Source organism: Amphiura filiformis, chromosome 4 (assembly GCF_039555335.1).
Source record: "Amphiura filiformis chromosome 4, Afil_fr2py, whole genome shotgun sequence".
Taxonomy (NCBI): Eukaryota; Metazoa; Echinodermata; class Ophiuroidea; order Amphilepidida; family Amphiuridae; genus Amphiura; species Amphiura filiformis.
In genome coordinates this window covers 35,648,388-35,670,851 of record NC_092631.1, presented here as the reverse complement: position 1 = coordinate 35,670,851, position 22,464 = coordinate 35,648,388, and the positions used below count along the sequence as shown (strand labels likewise).

At 36.5% G+C, this 22,464-nt stretch overlaps 1 protein-coding gene across 1 annotated transcript in view; it reads right to left on the bottom strand.

Moving 5' to 3' along the window:
• Positions 1-6,133: 6,133 nt before the first annotated feature.
• LOC140150840 (E3 ubiquitin-protein ligase rnf213-alpha-like) overlaps positions 6,134-22,464 on the bottom strand; it is a 54,564-nt gene continuing 38,233 nt past the window's right edge. Inside the window, exons 18-31 of the mRNA XM_072172982.1 lie at positions 20,681-20,961; positions 19,881-20,005; positions 16,448-16,522; positions 15,987-16,090; positions 15,250-15,385; positions 12,168-12,372; positions 11,104-11,344; positions 10,298-10,444; positions 9,286-9,382; positions 8,671-8,845; positions 7,762-7,936; positions 6,977-7,125; positions 6,464-6,659; positions 6,134-6,246 (exon numbers count right to left, since the gene is read on the bottom strand). Of these exons, the coding sequence (XP_072029083.1) occupies positions 6,476-6,659; positions 6,977-7,125; positions 7,762-7,936; positions 8,671-8,845; positions 9,286-9,382; positions 10,298-10,444; positions 11,104-11,344; positions 12,168-12,372; positions 15,250-15,385; positions 15,987-16,090; positions 16,448-16,522; positions 19,881-20,005; positions 20,681-20,961 (2,094 nt within the window). The 3' untranslated portion in view covers positions 6,134-6,246; positions 6,464-6,475. The remainder of the gene's footprint in view (positions 6,247-6,463; positions 6,660-6,976; positions 7,126-7,761; positions 7,937-8,670; positions 8,846-9,285; positions 9,383-10,297; positions 10,445-11,103; positions 11,345-12,167; positions 12,373-15,249; positions 15,386-15,986; positions 16,091-16,447; positions 16,523-19,880; positions 20,006-20,680; positions 20,962-22,464) is intronic.

Genomic DNA, 22,464 nt, shown 5'->3' with positions numbered 1-22,464 from the left:
TCACCATTTGATCTAAGGATGTCCATGTTAACAATCTTACCTTCTATATGGGTTACAGGCTGCCACTATCTTGAGTGCTCCATCAGCCATATTGATATGTTCACCATTTGATCTCCCATCACACATGATTTCCTTGATTAGCCCAATGGCTTCTGTTGTGTTGGCTTCATCAAAGAACAACACTGTGTCTACACCAAATTCCTGTTTGTTTCTTCTGGCCTTTTCTTCAGCTCCCTTCACTTTCTTCAGGATATCTTTAGCTGTGGTGCCGCCATGGACCTAATTGCATAATGATGAAATAAATTTCATTGAAAAAAGTTCAGCATTTTCAAGGGGAAACAGTCTAAAGATGGATGATTAAATTTTCATATTAAAAATGTCTGAAATATTTGTCTTAATATTTTTCAAAGTTTTAGAGATACGCAAGGTGTTTGTTTCACAACTTTCTATGCAAAATTAAGTAAATCTCAGTATAAAACATGTAATACGTGGATTTAGGGTTTCTCTACCGGAAGTCAACTTGTGCCGAAATTCCTTCCCACAATGCAATAGGCGTATCCCATAACAAAGGAGACGGATTAACCTTCAAGCTGTATCTATTGTTTTGCGATACGCCTATTTCATTGTGTGAAGGAATTTTGGCACAAGTTGACTTCCGGTAGAGAAACCCTAATTTCGCGTATTGTGCAATGTTAGCATCTCGATGCCCACTTGCTAAATTCACAAACAATAAAACCCTGATCAAAATGGATCAAATTACAAAGTATAGCAAAGTTTGACAAAAAAATGCTCTTGTGCTGGACTGGATCTGGGTCGGGCTTTGAAAACATGTAAATATCTTGCAAATATAAGCCAAACTTCCCACCAAGATATGTCACACAGTTAGCACATAATTCTCTATTTGGGAAAGCAAAATTTCCCTCCAAATACCAAAATCAGTTTCCTGGATTCACCACTTTTTCCAACACTGTTTGGGCAAAAGGGCCTAATAAATAAGCTATTCCACCTGAAATCCATACACCCCCTATGGAAGACAGGACCGCAATCATCCACACAGGGAGTGCGAATTTCAAATGGGGTTACCTGAATGGATGACTCCATTTGAAATCTACACCCCCTGCATGAGAGATTAAGATCAGATTTTGAATAGGGGTGTATGGATTTCAACTGGAATAGCCCAATGATGGGTCAGAGTGGAAAGAAAAAATGGGTCAGAGTGGACAGACATACCTTCATCAGAATCATGTTGTTGAGTCCCTGCATAGAGTGCCATCCGGCTTGCAGATGACACAAGAATCTTATGAGACGAGTTTTGCCACATCCAGTCTCACCCATGATGACTACCGGTATGCCACATCTTCAGACAAAATAAAGTGATTATTCAGTATGTTAACATAAAAATGTCTCAGAGCTTGCGATGATTTTCAAACCCAAAGCGAAATGCATTTTAAAACTTACATTATTCTACACATAATGAAATACTCTCACTAATTTAAAGTGTTAATCACACATGTTCATTACAAGTATCTAACATGACAGGACTTGCAAGCATATACACAATGTCAGTAAGGGATTATATACCCACTAAAAATTGGTATGTAAAACAGTAGAATTTCATGATCTGCATGCAGCTCTCACATATCATTTGTGACCATCCACCACAACTGAGCCCGGATGTCGCCAGTGCCACTATTGAGATATGCTCCATTGAACTTAACAATAAACAATAGGAAACAAAGGATTTATTGACTGTTTTATTGATTTTCACTACTTAAATGTCAAGTACTATAGACATGATATACATCATTTTAAAGCTAATTTCAAGCAGAATATTTTGGTTGAATATCTCAAAAATGATGATTGGCGACTTCAGGGCTCAGTTGTGCTGAATGGTCACATTTGAGAATGGCCTCTTTGATTATGCTAATGCTTTCTGAATTTTGCATTCTTAAGGACATGTCTTATGCATCTGAGTGAATATTAAAAGGGGTAGATTGAGTTCCACAAAGGTAACATGCAGACATTCTGACTGGCACATTGAGTGTTGGTTGATTACACAACTGATTGCTAGACAGCAAGAATAACTTGTACCATGCAAATAAGCACAAACATAATGCCCTCCATGACTTAAATGTGCATTTGCCCTGATATGGCCCATTTTTCATATGAGCAAGGGCTGATCGCATTACTAGGTATATCTTAATTATTTAGCATACTATTGAAAAATTAGAATGATTCAAAAGAGCATTTTTGCTGAACCATGAAATGGTATCAGCCTATATAAGCAGTGGCGTACCGTGGCCGCTCCTACCCCGGGGGGTTTGAAAAAGTGAATAGCAAAAACAAAAAGGATTCTAGGCGCTAGCGCCCTAAAAGCAAGACACATTTTGATGTATAGTACCATTTTTTCAAAAATGTTTATACTTTTTCACATTTTCCCGCCCTTTTTACTTTACTAATTCTTTTTGCCGCCCCTTCTTCTTCCGCCGCCCCTCTTTTTGCCACCCCTTCTTCTTCCGCCGCCCCCTGCTTTTACCCCAGGGGGCTCGCACCCCAAAGCCCCCCAAATATGCACTTGATAAGGGTATGTTACTTACTTGCTTACTTACTTACCAACCATTTGGTCTGAAATGGACATATCTTTAAATGCCACAAAGGTATGAACCCCCAAGTGGTGTCAAATGAAAGAGGAAGGAGTAAAGAATATAATAAATATATCCCAACGTCAGAGGTCATCCTGGGGGTCACAGGGGTCAAAAAGGTCATTTTAGCCGAAAATGCTCGAATTGAGCTGAAATTTATATGCAATGATCCTTATGACATTCTAAACATGTTTAAGAGGGCGCAACACTAAATCACTCCGCATTTTATGTAACAACGAAATTCGGCTAATATAGTCCACAGTGAATATGAGATTGTAGCGACCATATCTACCAACAAGTTCACTTAAAATCACTCAATATCGTCTTATTTGAATTCGACAAGTGTCATTAATGATAACATGCAGAAAAAAACTGGACAATTGATCTCAAAAGCAATTCTCTGTGGCGGATTAAGAGAAAACCCGATTTTGAAATGTGAGTGGTGAGTTTTAGTATATTTTAGCTCTTTTTTTTTGCACCGCAAAATAGCGAAAAAAGTCAATGGTCATCGATATATGCCAACAAAAGTTTTGGAGTCTAGAGAAACAGAGCTTTAATTTGATACCAAATTTATGTTGCCAAGTATTGCAGGGACGCCAGGAATGGCGCTCGAAGTAGGCCAAAATCACACGTTATCCTATGGGACGCTGAATTAGTGCTGCGCCCCCTATGTAACGGCCGTCGTTATGAACGCGTTCCTTTTACATTCTTCGCGCAAAATAACAGATGCGCTTCATAAAATGTGTTCTATTTCAATCATGATGATAAACAAAGATTACAAAAAGTCATCCCCATAAAATATTATTGAAAAAAAACCACTTTATTGGCCGAGTAGGCGCCTGCAAAGTCTAGAAATGAGTCCAAAAATCCTCAAAAATGGATTTTAAGGTTAATAGACATTGTTAATCTGCATGAAGCCATTTTGCTGAATATTCAGTAGGCCTACCCAAAAAGATCGTAATTGTTACCATTGGAACGGGGGGGGGTATTTATACTTCAGACTCAGTAATAAATGATTTCCAAAACAAAATGGCAACACTGATAATCTAGAAAAGAAATTAAACTCGGTTCAAAGACGTGCTCAAATTGTCGTCTGTCACTAATTTTGTGAGTTTTGTAAAAAATTTCGCATATTGGAGGAAAAGTCGAAATATTCGATTTTCTGCGTTTCGGCACTTGATCTTTAAAACATCATTTCTCTTGAACGGAATGTCGCAGAGACATGAAATCTTCGGTGTTGAGCTTCAAACTTTCTCTAGTTTAATTAATGAGTAATAAATGTGGATTTTGAAAACGTTTAACACCTTATAAGAGGGCGCAACACTAAATCACTCCGCATTTTATGTAACAACGAAATTCGGCTAATATAGTCCACAGTGAATATGAGATTGTAGCGACCATATCTACCAACAAGTTCACTTAAAATCACTCAATATCGTCTTATTTGAATTAGACAAGTGTCATTAATGATAACATGTAGAAAAAACTGGACAATTGATCTCAAAAGCAATTCTCTGTGGCGGAATAAGAGAAAACCCGAGTTTGAAAGGTGAGTGGTGAGTTTTAGTATATTTTAGCTCTTTTTTTTTGCACCGCAAAATAGCGAAAAAAGTCAATGGTCATCGATATATGCCGACAAAAGTTTTGGAATCTAGAGAAACAGAGCTTTAATTTGATACCAAATTTATTTTGCCAAGTATTGCAGGGATGCTAGAAATGGCGCTTGAAGTAGGCCGAATTCAAACGTTATCCTATGGGACGCTGAATTAGTGCTGCGCCCCCTTGTAACGGCCGTCGTTATGAACGCGTTCCTTTTACATTCTTCGCGCAAAATAACAGATGCGCTTCATAAAATGTGTTCTATTTCAATCATGATGATAAACAAAGATTACAAAAAGTCATCCCCATAAAATATTATTGAAAAAAAACCACTTTATTGGCCGAGTAGGTGCCTGCAAAGTCTAGAAATGAGTCCAAAAATCCTCAAAAAGGCTCAAAAATGGATTTTAAGGTTAATAGACATTGTTAATCTGCATGAAGCCGTTTTGCTGAATATTCAGTAGGCCTACCCAAAAAGATCGTAATTGTTACCATTGGAACGGGGGGGGGGTATTTATACTTCAGACTCAGTAATAAATGATTTCCAAAACAAAATGGCAACACTGATAATCTAGAAAAGAAATTAAACTCGGTTCAAAGACGTGCTCAAATTGTCGTCTGTCACTAATTTTGTGAGTTTTGTACAAAATTTTGCATATTGGAGGAAAAGTCGAAATATTCGATTTTCTGCGTTTCGGCACTTGATCTTTAAAACATCATTTCTCTTGAACGGAATGTCGCAGAGACATGAAATCTTCGGTGTTGAGCTTCAAACTTTCTCTAGTTTACTTAATGAGTAATAAATGTGGATTTTGAAAACATTTAACACCTTATAAGGGGGCGCAACACTAAATCACTACGCATTTTATGTAACAACGAAATTCGGCTAATATAGTCCATAGTGAATATGAGATTGTAGCGACCATATCTACCAACAAGTTCACTTAAAATCACTCAATATCGTCTTATTTGAATTCGACAAGTGTCATTAATGATAACATGCAGAAAAAAACTGGACAATTGATCTCAAAAGCAATTCTCTGTGGCGGATTAAGAGAAACCCGATTTTGAAATGTGAGTGGTGAGTTTTAGTATATTTTAGCTCTTTTTTTTTGCAACGCAAAATAGCAAAAAAAGTCAATGGTCATCGATATATGCCGACAAAAGTTTTGGAATCTAGAGAAACAGAGCTTTAATTTGATACCAAATTTATTTTGCCAAGTATTGCAGGGACGCTAGAAATGGCGCTTGAAGTAGGCCGAATTCACACGTTATCCTATGGGACGCTGAATTAGTGCTGCGCCCCCTTTAAAACATTTTTATATTCATTTAAGGTCATTAAGGGGTCATAAAGGGGTCAAAGGTCAAGTTTTCAAAAATGCTCCAATTGAGCTGATATTTAAATGCAATGATCGTTATGACATTCTCAACCATGTTTAAAATATTTTAAAATTCATTTAAGGTCATTAAGGGGTCATAAAGGGGTCAAAGGTCAAGTGTTCAAAAATGCTCAAATTGAGCTGATATTTAAATGCAATGATCCTTATGACATTCTAAACATGTTTGAAACATTTTAAAATTCATTTAAGGTCATTAAGGGGTTTTAAAGGGGTGATATATACATGTACCACAATATATTGCCAAAGCCCCATGGTTCAGCTATGGTGCGGTAACCGCTCTAGTTTTCTGTAACATAGTCATAGTAAGTGATTTAGAGGTACAATAAAGTAACTACTGATTTCATGATCAGTAGTAGCCTATATGAGAACATAAAGACCATACATGCACTCTGTGCCATTATAAGGTTCAGCCTTCTGCAGCTTATCCATGCAGGACTAATTGCACACAGTATCCCTCTGTCTTACCCATTAACTAATATTACCTGAATCTCATATGTATAGCCAACATTTTCTTGACATTGTCTGTGGTCAATTCATAGGTGTCATCTGGGTCAGTCACATCTTCTACACCCAACACCATACAGAGAGCCATTAGTTTCTGGACTCTGACAGGAAAACAAAAATATATAGTTTATGTGACGGATACTTGAGAAAGCAATGGCAACATGATTTCCTCAGCCACACCTGTGGGTGATATTTCCCATCCCCACCCTCATGGCCACCTGGAAGACAAATAAGAATAATATTTTCTCTTACAATAGAATTGCATCAGTAGTTCCAGTGTAAACTGCCATGTTTACACATATTTGTCCAAACACTAACCTGCTTAACTGATCAAAGTCTGTGTTGAGATCCACTCGCTGAAGCTGAAGCCCTCCCCCTCAGCTCTGGTGTCATTAGACCAGGCTCAATGATTTGTCGTCTGGTGGGATCAATTAGAGAACCTTGCTGGTTGATGATGAAGCCCATGAATGTCATTGATTCATGGTCATGGTTGAAGAAGATGTAGGGATGGAAGCTGTCAATGAAAAGAAAGAAAACTTATTGGCACCTTTATGAAATTAAATACTTTCCCCTCCTACAACATAATCAGATTAATTATAAGTTCTACTAGTTTGGTGTTCCAACAGCTGTATTTCTCCACCTATTTCTGGCACAGTAGTTCCAGTGTAGAAAAAAAAAGTTTCTTTTTCAAATTTCAAAAAAATGTTAATGACTTATTCTCAAATTCAATAACTTTGATAAAGTCACTTGACCTTTGAAAGCTTTCTTGGGTTATGAAGGACAAAAAATACAAATTGCATATATCAATTACAATAATTATATAACCTGTACCTTGACTCCCATCTTCGTCTGAGCTGAAAGGCAGCTAACTCTGGGATATCTGCCTGTTGTCCATTGCCTCTTCCATCATTATTACCCAATAACAACCTGGCTTTGGATGGACTCTCTTCACTCATATTGAGGGATGGTGTGGCGAAGTCCTGTAATGGGAAATGTGAGATTGTGTGACTGTTATCTATGATAAATAAGGAATATTAGGTTTAAATTGGGACATTAAACATTAAATGTAATTCGGCCTATTTAGTGTCAAAAAATTGTACATTTCATTTTCAAAAGTGCTTGGGCTTCAAGGGGCCTTCGCCCCTATAGCGCCCCCATGAGGGGCCCTTCAAACCCCACGAGGGGTTTCACCCCCAGACACCATAATCGGCCACACCACTGATTGCTGATATCCTTAAATTCCCATCAGACTTGGTTGTGAAGTTATGAGCTTTTACAGTGCTAATCTTAATTTCACAAACTACCGCCTTTGGCCTGATCGGATCAAATCCTGTCACATACCGTAAAAACTCGTCTACAAGCATATAGTGTTTTCGATGAAAGCTAAATTAATACGAAACAGCCGTAACTATGCCAATACAATAGATTGGTCTGACAATAGTACTTGTTTGTATATGCTTGTATTGGTAATTTATTTGCTCAAACTCCATAATGTTATAATATTGTTGATGAATGGCGCCTGAATTAATTTAGCGTTCATCTAAAGTACTCTATATGCTTGTAGATGAGGTTTTACGGTATATATAGTACAAACATAACATCACATTACTCTTTACCTTTGCCATCTGTACCATGAATTTGACAACAAATGATTTGAATCCTTGAAGTCCTGTGTCTGCTAGTAATTCAGGAATACAGAATGTTGACTGCTGGCAATCCTGAAGTTGAATGCTTAGGAAATGTGCAAAGTGGCGCAGCTCTGCCCAAGATGGGTCAATTACACCACAGTTTCTGTGTGATAAAAAACAAAGAAAGAATGTGCCAAGTGTGACCATGTGATAGATTATATTCATAAAGAAAAGCATGACACTGTTGTTAAGTTTCAGGTGCAACAGGTCAATCATAAAAAATTAACAATTGACTTTGCAAATAGATACAACCAGGGCAAAGCCTTGCTGTGTGTATACAGCCTGCCTTGGGTATCACTTGAGAAGTTATTGGGTTTTCGGAATAATGACCTGCTGGACTATCGACCTGTAACTATATATTAAAGCCATAATGTACAATTTTCGTCAAATTTTTATTTTGTTATTCTTTACCCAAATGCTGAAATAATATTAGTAATACTGCAGGGAAGGGTTGCTGTCCATTTTAAGCTGAAATAAACAAGGTAAAGTGAAATAACCCGCTAATATTTTGGCAATTTAACATGCAGTTCTACAAATGTATGGGGGACTTAAAGTCATAATTATGACTTTATATCAAAAGTTCTCTGTTGACCTACAAACACAACAAATTTGGCTGATTTCATTTAGGTGTAAGTTGGGACATGTGTAAACATTACAAATATGCAAAAAAAATTAGGTTTGAAAAAAAAAAACCCAATTTCATATTCTAAGATATCCTATGTACACGTATGGCTTTAAAACAAAAACCCAGATGCAACCTTGCACATTCCCCCTAAACATACACAATGATATGGACAACCGAGGGTGGGTCCAAAAAAGATAAAATGCAAAGCTTACCTAAGAAGCGTTTCTAGAAACTGTTTTCGTGTGCCCTCCACAGAATTACTTTGGAAGTTAAAGTCGTCCAGATTTGCATTCTGTTCTCGCTTCATGAGGTATTGGAAGGTCCTCTGGTAGGCCTCGCTCTTGAACTCTTCCTCGTCGACCTTTGGGTCACTTTTAGGCCAGACAGCTAAAAAGTATACAAATACGGTAATAGTTCAGTGGCATAGCAACATAGAAGCACTGGGGCCACATGCCCCAATCAGAGTTGATATTTAACAAAACATTCCATACAAAAAAATGAACTGTACCCCTCAATTCAATCAGACCAAGGGTATCCTCATCAGTCATGTTGCCCTCCCCCACCCCTATTGGGTAGCTCATATTAGGGTTTGTGAAATATTAAAGTGAGAATTTTATCACCTTCTTGCATAAACTGGTATGATAAATAATATTTGGTTTGAAGCACTTTAATTCTTCCTTTTTAACCTTTATTGGCAATTTTGAAAATACTTCCCTTTTCTTTACTTTTTGTCTATCATGTTGTGAAAGAGCCAGTTATAATTACACAATGAAATCTGCATCTATTAAGTTAATTGAACACATAATAATTTCAGAGTATTATCTTACCTGACCGATGCATAGCATAAAGTACTTCTTGAGGTGCTCTGCAAGTAACACTTGGAAGTAAGGCATAGAATGGATGTGTGGTGTGCTTGGATGAATGCTGAAAATGCAAAAAAAAATTACATCATTAGTTCAATGTTAACAAAATTTCTAAAACTTAATTGGAAAACAAAAAATATACATAAATTTGATTTATTCCTTTGATTTTAATTATAGCATAGTTTCATCATCAAAACCAGACAAATGGTTTGTAGAAATCTAGATCTAGACACACTCCAGGGTCAACAAGATACCTGACAGATATTAAAATATTTCCGTATGAATAGGAAATGTTTTTTATTGGATCTGTACATGTACAAAACTATTGAAATGAAAACACATTTTTATGCTTTAGATATGATTTAATAAATGCCTCATCACTGAAAATAGATAATAAATGTTGGTATTTATACAGCACCTTTCACTAATGTCAGCTGCCACACAATGACCAAGGCATGCTTATAAATACCTTTGGGTGGTACTGTCAATTCAAAACAGCTCCCCATTTCACCCCTGGGTAGAGAGAGAGAAGTAAGGTAAAGTGCCATGCCCAAGTGCTCAACATGATGGCACCACCAGGGCTCAAACTCGCAATCCACCGATTGCAAGGCAGAGCCCGTACCGCTGCGCCACAGTAGGTTGATGAAATACTCCTTTCTGATATTTGTACTAAATTGAGATATGGGTGCAAATTTTGATCAGAAAGTTGCTAACATCAAGAATATTTGAAGGCATATCAGAATGAATTGCTAGGGACAATTTTATTTGCACATTTATTATGCCAATTTGCATATTAATTGTAATTGTCTTTTATTTTGCTAGGCAATTAGCAAAAGCTTCAGAACTAGTTAAGTTTTATCTTTATTTAAAAACCCTGTTGCTTTGTAGAGAAAAAATGTTAACAGGAGGCCTCAAATTTTCAATACTTTAAATTTTATACTGTAATGACCCTTTTCATTTCAAATTCATATCTTACCCTAGAATGTCTATGTTGTAATGTAAAGTCTGTGATCTCAACAACATACAAGTCTTGTGGTTTGCGTTTCCAGGCTTTGCCATGGCTATTACATAAGCCTCCTAGAATCAGAAGATTGAAGAGCAGATGGTCTAGACCATCCTTGACCTGTGAAAAAGGGAGAAATTTGAAGTTATAATAATGAGACTTTCTATCATGAATGGATGTAAAGTTTAATATACATCTTGAAAGTCTGGAAATACTGTACAAAATAGGTAGGTGTGCTGTAAGCTTGTAATTTGAAGGTGGGTGGCCCATTTAATCAAACTAGACTGTACTGATTCTCCTATAGAGTGGATCGGGCTTCCAGAGTATGTATAGAGCAGTTGAGTGCTTACCCTTCCTTTTCAATTTACGATTTTGTCACCACATTTAAGAAACCTTTCCAGGAGTACTTTTATGAAAAACACCAATCATGCGCAACCACAAAACATATTTAGCCAATTTGAAGGTGTAAACATGCAAACATGCAGCAGACACTGCATTCAATAAGCAGCATGAAGTAAGAGCAATTCAGTACAAGATTGGTCTGACCAATCACACCACGCCATAAGCTTTTTGAATGCTTAGTTTCCATAAGTTGCCAGTATGTGATTTGCTCTGGTGGTTTTTTTTATTGCTTGCAACATCTCTCTGAACTAATTTTCAAAATTTTCAATCAACTACTAATCTGTATTTTGCTCACATATTCCATTTTTTAAAGCTCTCAATTTGTTTGCAGCATAGGGTGTTCTATAAATCTATGATTTATCTAACATAGTACTCACCATAGGTGCAATATCCAGATGGAAGATCCGTGGGCTTGTTGTATAAGATGCTTGCTGATATGGAAGCAATGCAGATACAACTATATCCTCCTCTACCTGTGCTGTTTGCAGTGGCATTGTCACCAATACTTTATCACCAGAATTACGGCCTAGATGCTTGCATAGTTTCTGTGCATAGCGTTTGATGGCTAGACTTTTGCCTACTCCAGGACGACTAGATACTATAACCTCAACAGTGCAACTGACAAAAAACAGGCAGAAATAATGAGGTAAGTCATGAGGATTTAACAGAAAAGTGTGGAGTCAGTATCACATGGAGACAGGGATTGGTGTTCTGAGCTTGAGTCCTACACAAGGCATTGACCACCCTGGTCTTTCCACCCAGAATGGAAAGGTACTATAGTTCATTCTCATTTAATCTTGGTTAAACATATCTTGAGGATGCAGGAAGATGCTCTGCAGAAGATATGTTCTATATATGCCCCATTGCAAGTTAAAAAGAAGACCTGGAAGGCAAAGAACGTCTTACTTCTCTTATGTACAATAACTGTTAAGTGACTTTGATAACGTTTTATTGCCATTACCCCTTTGGCTTAAAAAAATCATAGTACATGAAGAAACTTTGCTTTGCAGCTGAATGAAATGAATGAATGAATGCCCAATCAATACACTGAACAAATGTTAATGTTTCCCCAGAGTAGCCAGTGCACATAAACGTTGGAAAAAAACAGAACATCATTCAAACCTAATACCTATAGATTTATATCTTCCACTCTTCTCCAGCATGCCTCTGTGGCTCAGTTGGTTAGAGCGTCATGCTATATGATCATCCTATTAACCCAGAGAGAGAACAATGTACAATAACTTTCATTCAATACACTGACACTTACTTTTCTCAGGGGTGAATTTTACAAAGTGTTAAAGTAAGTCCTTTACTCCATGGTAAGCCCAAACACATCAGAACTCTTACATATAAATCCTATATAGAAGAGTTACACTGGGTTTGGAACTTAAGATTGGGTTCAGGAGTTATGATGGATTAAAGGACTTGGCCCATGACTTACCCATGTGGTGTAATCATAGCTGCTGGGTGAACTCTTGTGATATTCTGAACACTCTGTGCTTGTGCTTCTAATTCCTGCCTCAGATAATGCTGTATGTCAGCTATTGGTGGCATGCCGGGTATGTCGACACGATATTGGTCTAGAGCTGTTACAATGTGAGAGCTGTCTTCTCTCTCACTGCTGCTGAGTATTACTAGATGATAACCTGATAACAAAAACACAATGGTAGTCAGTTTTGGTGGTACCTGTCTCACTATGAATTTTTTACACTGAAAATCACACTGAAAATGACAGGGTAACACTGAAAATCATCAGAACAAAAGAAATTGTTAGACTGAAATTGTTTTCAGTGGTATTTCAGTGTATTTTTCAGTGGTATATCAAGTGGTTATTGTCTGCTATAATGAGCAATGATCCAGGGCACTAATTTCCATAACAATAAAACAGGCTAGCTCATTTCAGTGTGATTAAATCCATTTCAGTGGGATTAAATCCATTTCAGTGGGATTAATGACTGGCCAATGATTTTCAGAGGAGTTTCAGTCCATTTTTCAGTGTGGTTGGACAATGGTTATTTGCATACAGAATAACAAAAGAACTATTTCAGTGTTATTTTCAGTGGTGTTGTTCATTGTGTTAAATTTTCAGTGTCCATTACAGATATCAGTGTGATTTTCAGTGTAAAAATTTCATAGTGTCTTACTACTAGGGGGGTGTGATAATTCCAACTTTTTATGAATTGCTGCTGAAATTATGGTATCAACTATACTAAACAAGAATATGATCATTAAAAATAAATTTAAGTAGATTAACCCCCCTGTACATGCCCCCTGAAGATTTGGTAACAAGGTTGCCGAATTCGGCAGCCTTGCACATGCTTAATGTAGTAGATTATCATAGAAACTGAAAGAAATTGTGATTCTTGAGCCTGTTTAAGAATTATTTTGTATTGTAAATGCTGAGTTTGATACAATATGTTGACAATAACATAAACAGCTTATCAGCTGGAGGATAAATATCACTTTTTATTTGTCTAGAAGAGAGTGCAATGCTTCATTTAAGTCCGTTAATCCATCCGCGGTCTGCCTAGACATCACATTCCTCAACTAGAGGTTCATGTACCGTATTCATGTCTTCGGCATTATATTTCACACACATTTTTCTATGATCTTTTAATTGCAAACATCACTTGATTTAAGAAGTGAAAGACTTGTGTCCCTTGCATATCTTCAAGATACAGCCCGCAAGGTTTTGGATCGGTGGCTTGTCAAGCTTCTCTGGATCCATGGAAGATAGGCCTATGACATGCTCAGTTGTAAGATCACATTCCTCCAAGGTAAAACTGTCTCCCTTCTGCTTCTGAAACCCCGGAAAAGACATGATCAATTATCTTTATCTTTGTTGCTTCATATATGAGAAAGATTCTGCTACTTAAGAATGAGTAGCCCTGTCACAAATGTCATTATCATACATGTACTTGATTTGCTGGAATCTGTCCATAAACACAGGAGAATGCTAGAATGTTGATGTTTTAAGGTTCTTGGGATCATTGCGCAATTAGTCATCATAAAGTTGATAAAAGGCGGTTATCAGTTTTGAGTAGGTTGTAACTGTTGAAGTTTAGTTAGTGAAAAATATGGCTCTATAATTATGATGTAAACTAATCAGAGCTCCTGTATAGTAAGACTATATGGTTTTCAGGGAGTCCAGATCCAAGAAGCACTGACAATGCATGCAAGTACATGTATGTGTTCATATAGGGCCTCCTAGAGATAGCTAGAGTCCTTCAGGCTCACTGGGAAATGTGAATGTCAATTCATTGGACTTGTTCCATGATTTATTAACTTTGTATGCAGCGAAGTGCCTGTGGAGTCAAACTGCTTGACGATGAGGAAGTAGTTGAGCAGTTTTATTCTTGGGTATTATCTTGTCTACTTAACTTGGTAAGACTCTTAGGTCTGTATGCACAAATGAGTTAGACCGGGTCTAAAGTTAGTTGAATTTAGTCCCAGGACAAGGAACATTTTCCTTTACATTTTCTTAAGCTATTTATTTTGTATTGTTTTTGAACTTTTCATGTAAATCTTTAGAATTTGCTAGCTATTACTCTATGAAGTAAATAAGAGTAAAAGACCATTCCTGATGGAACTCAATTCCACTTTTGTGCATACAGGCCTACACCTTACAGAAAAGATGGTCAGACATAAACCCAGAATCCAGCCTTTCATCAATAAAGACTTTCTACACCTTCACTATGAGCTGTTTGATCTGTGATGACAAAGTCTATCTTTTCATTTTAAAGTGTTCTACTCCACTTGCTGCTTCTAAGATCACAAAGATAGGCCTACTCACTTTTTACACCACACTAACCTATAAATGTCCAAAATTGCTCATTAATGTCATCATATGGAACTAATTTCACACTAGCTAATCAAGAAGGCCACATACACAACCCATAGTTTTAGCAAAAAGCACTTAAATCAAGTGTTTACAGCCATTTCAACTTCCATTAATGTCGTCTGCTCAACAAGCCTGCCGAATTCGGAAACCTTGTTTCAAAATTTTCAAGGGGCATGTACAGGGGGTTAGAAATCATTTTTGAATAAAATTCTTTCATATTCTTGATTTCCAATGTTGATACCATATTTTGAACTGCAATTCATATTAAAAAGTTGAAATTTGCAAAATAACACACCCCCCTATTACTACACACTTTGTTCCAGTCCAATTGACCAATAAGGTGTCATAATTACCTCATAAATTTTAATGAGCTATTTCATATTATGTTAGATTTGTGTGCTATTGTCCATCGGTGATCTCAACAAATTCACCACTATTTTTTTGCAATATCCGCATTCATATAGAATTGCCAGAGTGTAACAATGGGGTTGCAACACTGTGTGGTAGTATAGGGGTGTGAAAGCCTACTTTCTGTGCATTTAGCCAAACTCAAAGCCCTGCATCTCTGCGATTTTAAGCATGTAAGTAGTCATACAGCACACAGATATTGGTGCATTTGACCAACAAGATGTCAGGATTATTGAAAAAATATTTATGAGGTTCACATTTCTTTTCGTCTTACCAGCTTTTCCTTGCATCAAATGAAGCAACTGCTGCTCTGCTTTCACACTGACATCATAGTCCAACAGGTCAGCTCTCACTAGACAGAACACTCGATTTAATTGGTCACTCAAGGCTCGTCTCCATAGTAACAGAACCTTCAAATAGCAAAGCAACAGATTTTCATGTCACTGCAAGCTACCAAAGGACATTGTCCATAGAAACAGTCAAAACACAAGGATACGGCAGATGACTAAGGACTAGATATGAAGGTTTTTATTCCAAAGAAATCACACAATAAATGGCCATGGTTTTAATAGTATTCCAATGTTGCAATCTTTCAGCAGTTGATCTGAAACACAGAAATTCTCACAAACAAATCAAATTCTATCAAATCTTGAAAACAATTACATGATCAACTTAAGAACCTGTTTATGTCTGTATACATACCTTAATTCAGGTGTATGTGGTTCCAAAATGTGCCAAACTATGAATTACTTGTTCCTTTTTTTAAAAAATATTGCAGCTTATATTGTCATGTAGGTGATGTTTTATAAGCCTCAATGGCTTTCTTTTTTTGCCATTTTCATTTCACAATGTTATTTATGTATGTTTAGATTTGTAACTAGTTGATTTGACTTGATTTGATTTGAAGGCCATTTCTCTGAAAATAGCATATGCATGTATGATGAACAGCTTGCAATAAACAGGGGAGACCTAACATAATGTAAATATATGCAAATATTTAATAGGGCTTACCTGTTCTAGAGTTGTAGCTGTATTGCATATCAGCACTTCTTCTTGAGTAGGCAGATGTCCTCCTTCATGCATGTATAATGACAACACTGTTGTCCAGATGTCTCCTGCATAACAATCAAATACCAATCACTATCAAGAAGATTAAATTTCAATTTGTTCGTAATTTCAAAATTTAATCTCACTTGACTTAAAACAGATGGGCAATGGCTCTTAATATGAAATACTTTCATTAGAATTTGTCACATTCACATATTTTAGGACATCGGCAAATTTGAGGGACAGTTTCTTTTCCTCTAAATGAAACCATTCACATTTAAACAGCTTTGCCAAAAAAGAAACCAATGTAATTTGACTTACTTATTTTGCATTCTGGAATTCATATAAAATTACAACAGGCAACAAAAAGCAAACCAAAAAATCATAATAAAAACAGAAGTTAACAGCAAGGTAAATAAATTTACCTGCAGATCTGACAATCAGGTTTGGTTGACCTGTCTTCAAGAATGTTGGAAATTTTCTGTCAGGCTGGTGAGAGTCTTAAAGAGAAAACAATATACAGTAGTTGTGAGAGCTGAAACTTCAAGAGAGAAAGCCAAGTAATTATAGTAATGTTAGGGTTTGAATCGAAGTATACCAATTACACCAGAAGTAAAAGTTAGGGCTATAGCATTTATAGGTGGGCAGAAAAGTTGATATTGACTTTCTTCTTCCAACAAATAGATACTCCAGTTAAAATTCATATACCCCCTATGGAAGACATAACCTTAAGGATACATTCTCTTTCTCAGAATTTGGGGGGGAATTGTTTTTGGCTTCAACATATTTTCTCTGGGAGTGCATTAATTTGATTATCGATTGGGCCTCTCGCTGGGTTTTTTTTACCATTTTTTTCATAGATTTGCTTTTGCCCGATTTTCCTATCAAACTGCAGACATGTATCAAACACCCCAAAGTTACATCCTGCCTGTATAATTTTGACCTTTGGGTCTTGCAAATATAAATTATATGTTCTAGAAAACACAAATTTTACACTCAACTTCTCATATGCCAAACTTTGTTTTAAACTGGCTGTATTTCAATGTTAGGTTCGTTATTTCGAAAAGTTAAAAAATTGCAAGACTTCCTTGAATATGTTAATACAAGCATATGTTACCTTTGAGGCAATAGTATGTACCAATATTTTACAATATAATTCTTTGAAGAAACTCGGGCTTAACATTTTGAGACATGTGCAGCATTGGCAGATATGGTGATTCTAAGTCTGAATTTGTTTATATTTCATTAGTTATATAACAAGGTCAGCTAAAAATGGGCACGTTTATAGCGGCCGTTTGACCACCATGTTCACGTAATAGAGTACTTACAATCTGTCATTCATATAAATGTTTAAATTCCACAAGTGTAATTTTCCTCCACACACTGAGTGAATGTGTGTCTCCGAACGACGCCAATTTGTTTTGGACGATGACGTAGAAACACTATACGGTACCACGTAGAGTAGGTCATGAATAATTAATGAGATGTCATTCAGCTGACTTGGACCAGGTCTGACTTGGACGAACGATGTAAAATAGTAGACCTTACATCGGAAAATTACGGAGGTAAATATTGTATTGAAATGAAAACTTAAAATTACATTACATACAAGGCATTTATAGGGCGCCATTTCATAAAGACCACGGCGCCAAGATGGAACACAAAATATTTGAAAGGTAAAATCTTTATAATTATATGGATTACCAATACAGATGAACTTTCATGCTAATATTAATGAGGTTTTACTCGTTCTGTGGGGAATTTGTGCCAGGTTTAGTCAGGTTTCATAATATCAAATTAAATTTAAAAAAATGTTAAACTTTGTTTGTATGTAGTGCTTTATTTTTTTTTCATTTAGGCCTATTTACTTATATGAGGCCATACTAATTAGCTTTGATTACTTGGCCTACTTACTTAATATTTATCTATTAACCTAGACCTATAATATCATGGAGTTGGTTTGTTTTAATTTTCTTTAACTCACTCACATACATGGCACTAATAACTCACTCACATACATGGCACTAATAACTCACTTCTATTTTCTTAGATGCTGTACAATTGTGTACTAGTACAGACCTATACCTAGAAATATTAATAAATAATTATGTTTATTTATTTACTTATTTATTTATTTATTTGTTTATTAATTGTTTAATGTTTGTTTATTTATTTATTTGATTATTTAATTATTTATTTTTGGGGCGGCAAAATTGAATTTTCTTCAGCCCCCAGTGTAGGAGCAGCCACTGCACGCCACTGTTTCCCCCCTTTTTATTAGTCTGCCAAAAACTCCCCTCCCCAGCCTGCCAAAAATCTTTGTCCCCCTATTAATCCCCCAATAGTTCACCAAACATAGTTATACCAACCCAATATAGGCCCCAATATAGGCCTACGGTAACTGAATATTAGAGCCCCAATAGAACCCCAACATGTTGTCTGTTTTTTGTTATAAAATTGTTTGTTATCCTTCTTTTAACCTCCAAAATTGTAGCCATGATTTATTTGATCTTTTGCATCTGTCTTCTAATATCTAATAGTTCCAAGCATCCTCATCATTGCATTGTACCAAGTATATATATATGGACATGGGCCTAGTAGTATACTATATATGACGTCACCTCATTAATATTTACAGTTTGTGCTCTGTGTTGTGCCAAAAAGTGCTACGCAATTGGAACGATGAACTTTGAACTTTTGAGTAGTCTGATCCATGGTCTGAGTTCAGTGTTCTGCTTCACACGCATTTGAATGAGAATTGTTCTGCATATATTTTTAATGTTTATCAGCACATTTTCTTCAATAATTTGTCAATTTGACGTCAAATGTTCTATTCTATATTATTTGGCAATAGTGTTTTTTGACCATAGTACGTCCAAAGTTGTAATTTTGTGTTTCTGATCGCAAAGATCGGATATTTTTATTCCCAATGCACTCGTCAGAGGGCTTCGCAAGGGTACCGAATTCGCCGGAAGTTGACAATAATCTTGCCCTTTTTGGACACTGAAAGGCATTCGATCCCTAAATTTATCTCAAAAAAGTTTGATATTAGTAAGCATAAATAATGAGGTGGGTACCAATTTTATAACCGAATTGAAAATTTTTTTGCTTTAAGTGCCCGATCCTGAGACTACATGTAGAAGGCCACGACCGCTGTGTGCCAGTCCTATATATACATAGGCACGGCGTATGTAGGACTGGTAGCAAGTCTAATACTGATTATGGTTATCGACGAGTGAAAAACGACATGAATCCGGTTGTGAAGGAGACTACAAACATCGCTAACAAAATAAGCGTCCTTAACAACCAGTCAAAATTACACAAATAGGTGAAAAAGGACACTTTCACAATTTGTTTTCATTGATTTTTTTATTTCACATGATCCATACTCATATCGGCTAGCTAAAAATGAAAAATATTTTTTCGACCAATCAAACCAGTATACAAGAGTATGTACCCTTAATATTCCACATAGGAGGTGTATATTTCAAATGGAGTTACCAATTTAGGCTACCCTATTTGAAATTCACACTCTGTGTGTGGAAGATTAATGTCATGTCTTCCATAGGGGGTATATGAATTTCAACTGCAATCAGTAATTTACCAAACCAGAGACTAATAAATTAATCAAAACTCTTAAGTTTGGACCAAGCATAAATGTGCTAGTCATCAACAGGGTAAATTGGCAAACATGAACAGGAGTAATCTGACATAGTCAACATCTGATATTTAACATAAATAAAGGTAGGATAAATGTCATTACTTTTGCTCATACGTCGTATGTTAGGCTGGCAAACTAGGTCTATCTTTTCTTATTCCATAGTAGGACATCTTAAGGATGAAATAACATATACATACTTGCTTGATTGAGATGATGTAGAATGATACCCAGATGCTCCAAGCTGAGACAATCTTCAACATCCATTGACTTCATGGAATGCAGATGATTCTGCCACAACTGCTTCAACTGATTATTCAAATCACTAGAAAGAAAAATATAAATAAGACAGAAAATGTATTATGCAGAAGTATAATACTGATCATTAACTACATATCTAGACTTACATGTATGATATCTTTAAAATTTCATCCAAATATTCTAAACATTTCACAAAATAAAATTTTAACAAAAGCTACAAGTTACCCAACATCTATCAGATGATATAAACATCGCTCATATGCTTATTCATGAAGGTATATTTGTTTTTATATTGAAATTTAATTACAAGTTTCTATCTGGTCCATGAAGGCCAAAGGTGGCAAATTTGAAATTGAGATAAAGGCAAAAATATGGAGTAAAAAAACCAATAAAATACATAAGAAAATAGACATCACAAAACTTCATAACTCTATAGAACCAAGTATGCTAGACCTTAGGTGATTTCAGTATATGATAGCCAAGTGTTTGTATAAAGGTAATAAGCATAGTATCCCAATTTTCAAAATTGCCTCCTTTAGCAAGGGACATAGATTAAACTTGGCAAAACCAGGAAAAGTAATATGGGTTAGTTATAAAGTTGTATTTTTGCCCACTGTTTTAACAGGTGATGATTAACATGGGACACAATAGCTGGCAATACTTAGTTTCTGTTCACCTGTCAGTCAATCCCATGACATATATCAATCCATACCTTGTTACTCCACCCCTCAATACATACCCTCTGTTTACATCTCTCAAGAGGCTTTCTGTGAGTTCATGCACTGAGAGAGCCATTGAGGGAAATGACATTTCTTCTTCCGCCGCTAGCCTGCTGATGTCATCATCATAATCCATCTCTTTTCCAATTGTTGCCTCATCAGTCATATCATCACTAAGCCTAATACCTTGGGCCTGCAATCCTGTTACCAGTTCTTGTATGAGTTCAGCGTTTTGCTCATTTTGAAGACACCAATCTAGGTATTCTTCTAGGCCACCATCAGCATATTCTAATCCAACAGCCTACAGGAAGAATGGCAACAAAATTTGTGAACCACTTTTAAGGCAGCTTATTAGTACAGCCCGATTGCACTATGTTCACTCAAAAAGGATATGTTTTTGCACAGGACAAGATTTACCTTTTTGCCCTTATGGTAATGCCCCAACCCCATGACAAATCCAAGGGAGCCAGTACCATTAAATGTGGTTCAACAGCCTGTGAAGGTGTATCCTACCACCCTCGTTGATAACAAAACCAAACACCAGATTGAAACATACAGCCATTCCATGAGCCACAGTTTGCTTGGCAATCTGACCATGAGAAACCCAGTATCAACTAAATTGATATTAAGGGCGTTGGCTCTTAATAACATTGTTCCTTGTTATGCAAATGAGACAGTTTAAGCTTCCGTAGCTTTTACACAGAGATTTCAAGGTTATTTGTTATTTCCCTATTCCACATGCATCAAGGCCATTTCTATACAGTTGAATGAGCATGAAAAGAATATTCTGCACGACTATTTGTTGCAAACTAAATATCGCATTTGTTTATTCATGAAATGTAATGACTTAAATTAATGCGTAGCTATCCCTTAACTCTAATTGACCAAAGAAATTTTACTTTAAGAGTCAGGACTCAAAATAGTACTGTGAGTTATACTATGGCAAATCCACCATATTGGGTTGTCATTCTTGGGACTATTTTTTTAAAACCCTGACCCTGATTTTGCTGAATTTAAGGTGGTTGGTGGAGGGGAAGACTCTTTGTTTAGGCTTAATACATATCACACACACACACCCCCACACACAAAATTTAAATCAATGTTTGCCACGCACATAGCAAAATGGACCTCATTTTGCCCTCCATGAGTGATATGCATATATTGTGGAGTTATATTATTCTATTGGTTTCTCAATGTGGAAAATAATGGAAATAATTAAACATCTAAATAGGGTGCCTCCACCTATAAATGGCATGTGTATGTCAAAGACGATTTTTAACACCACAATGAACCATGCTTTTGCAAAACTGATGTTTGGTTCCCGATGCATGCAAGTTGAATGTGTAAACGAAGGAGCTAAGCTTTACAGCAGCATCACTGGAGATCTTAGGTTTCAGGTGGTATTTTGGAGAACCGGAATTGGGGTCTCATGTGTTCACTCTAATTAAGTGTTCAAAAATTAAGAGCTGTTAAAGGTAAGACAAAACAGGGTTACGAAATTTGAAATGGAAAATGGGAACCTATATGTTATCCCCACAGAATTAAAGAACCGGGACTCCACCGCCATCTTGATACAGACATGGAGCAAAAATTGAGGGTATTCGGTTTCCCTCGGAATGCAATCAAGGCATTCGTTGTCATGCAACGCGACATGGATGAAGGACGCATTTGAGAGACGCTTCAGATGAGATGCAGAGTTGTTTTCGTCCGTCTCCGCGCACCATCGGCAAGGACCCGAATACCCCCAATTTTCTCCCCATAGCTGATGGCGCGATTGTACGTGGCGGTATAGGAGTCCCAATTC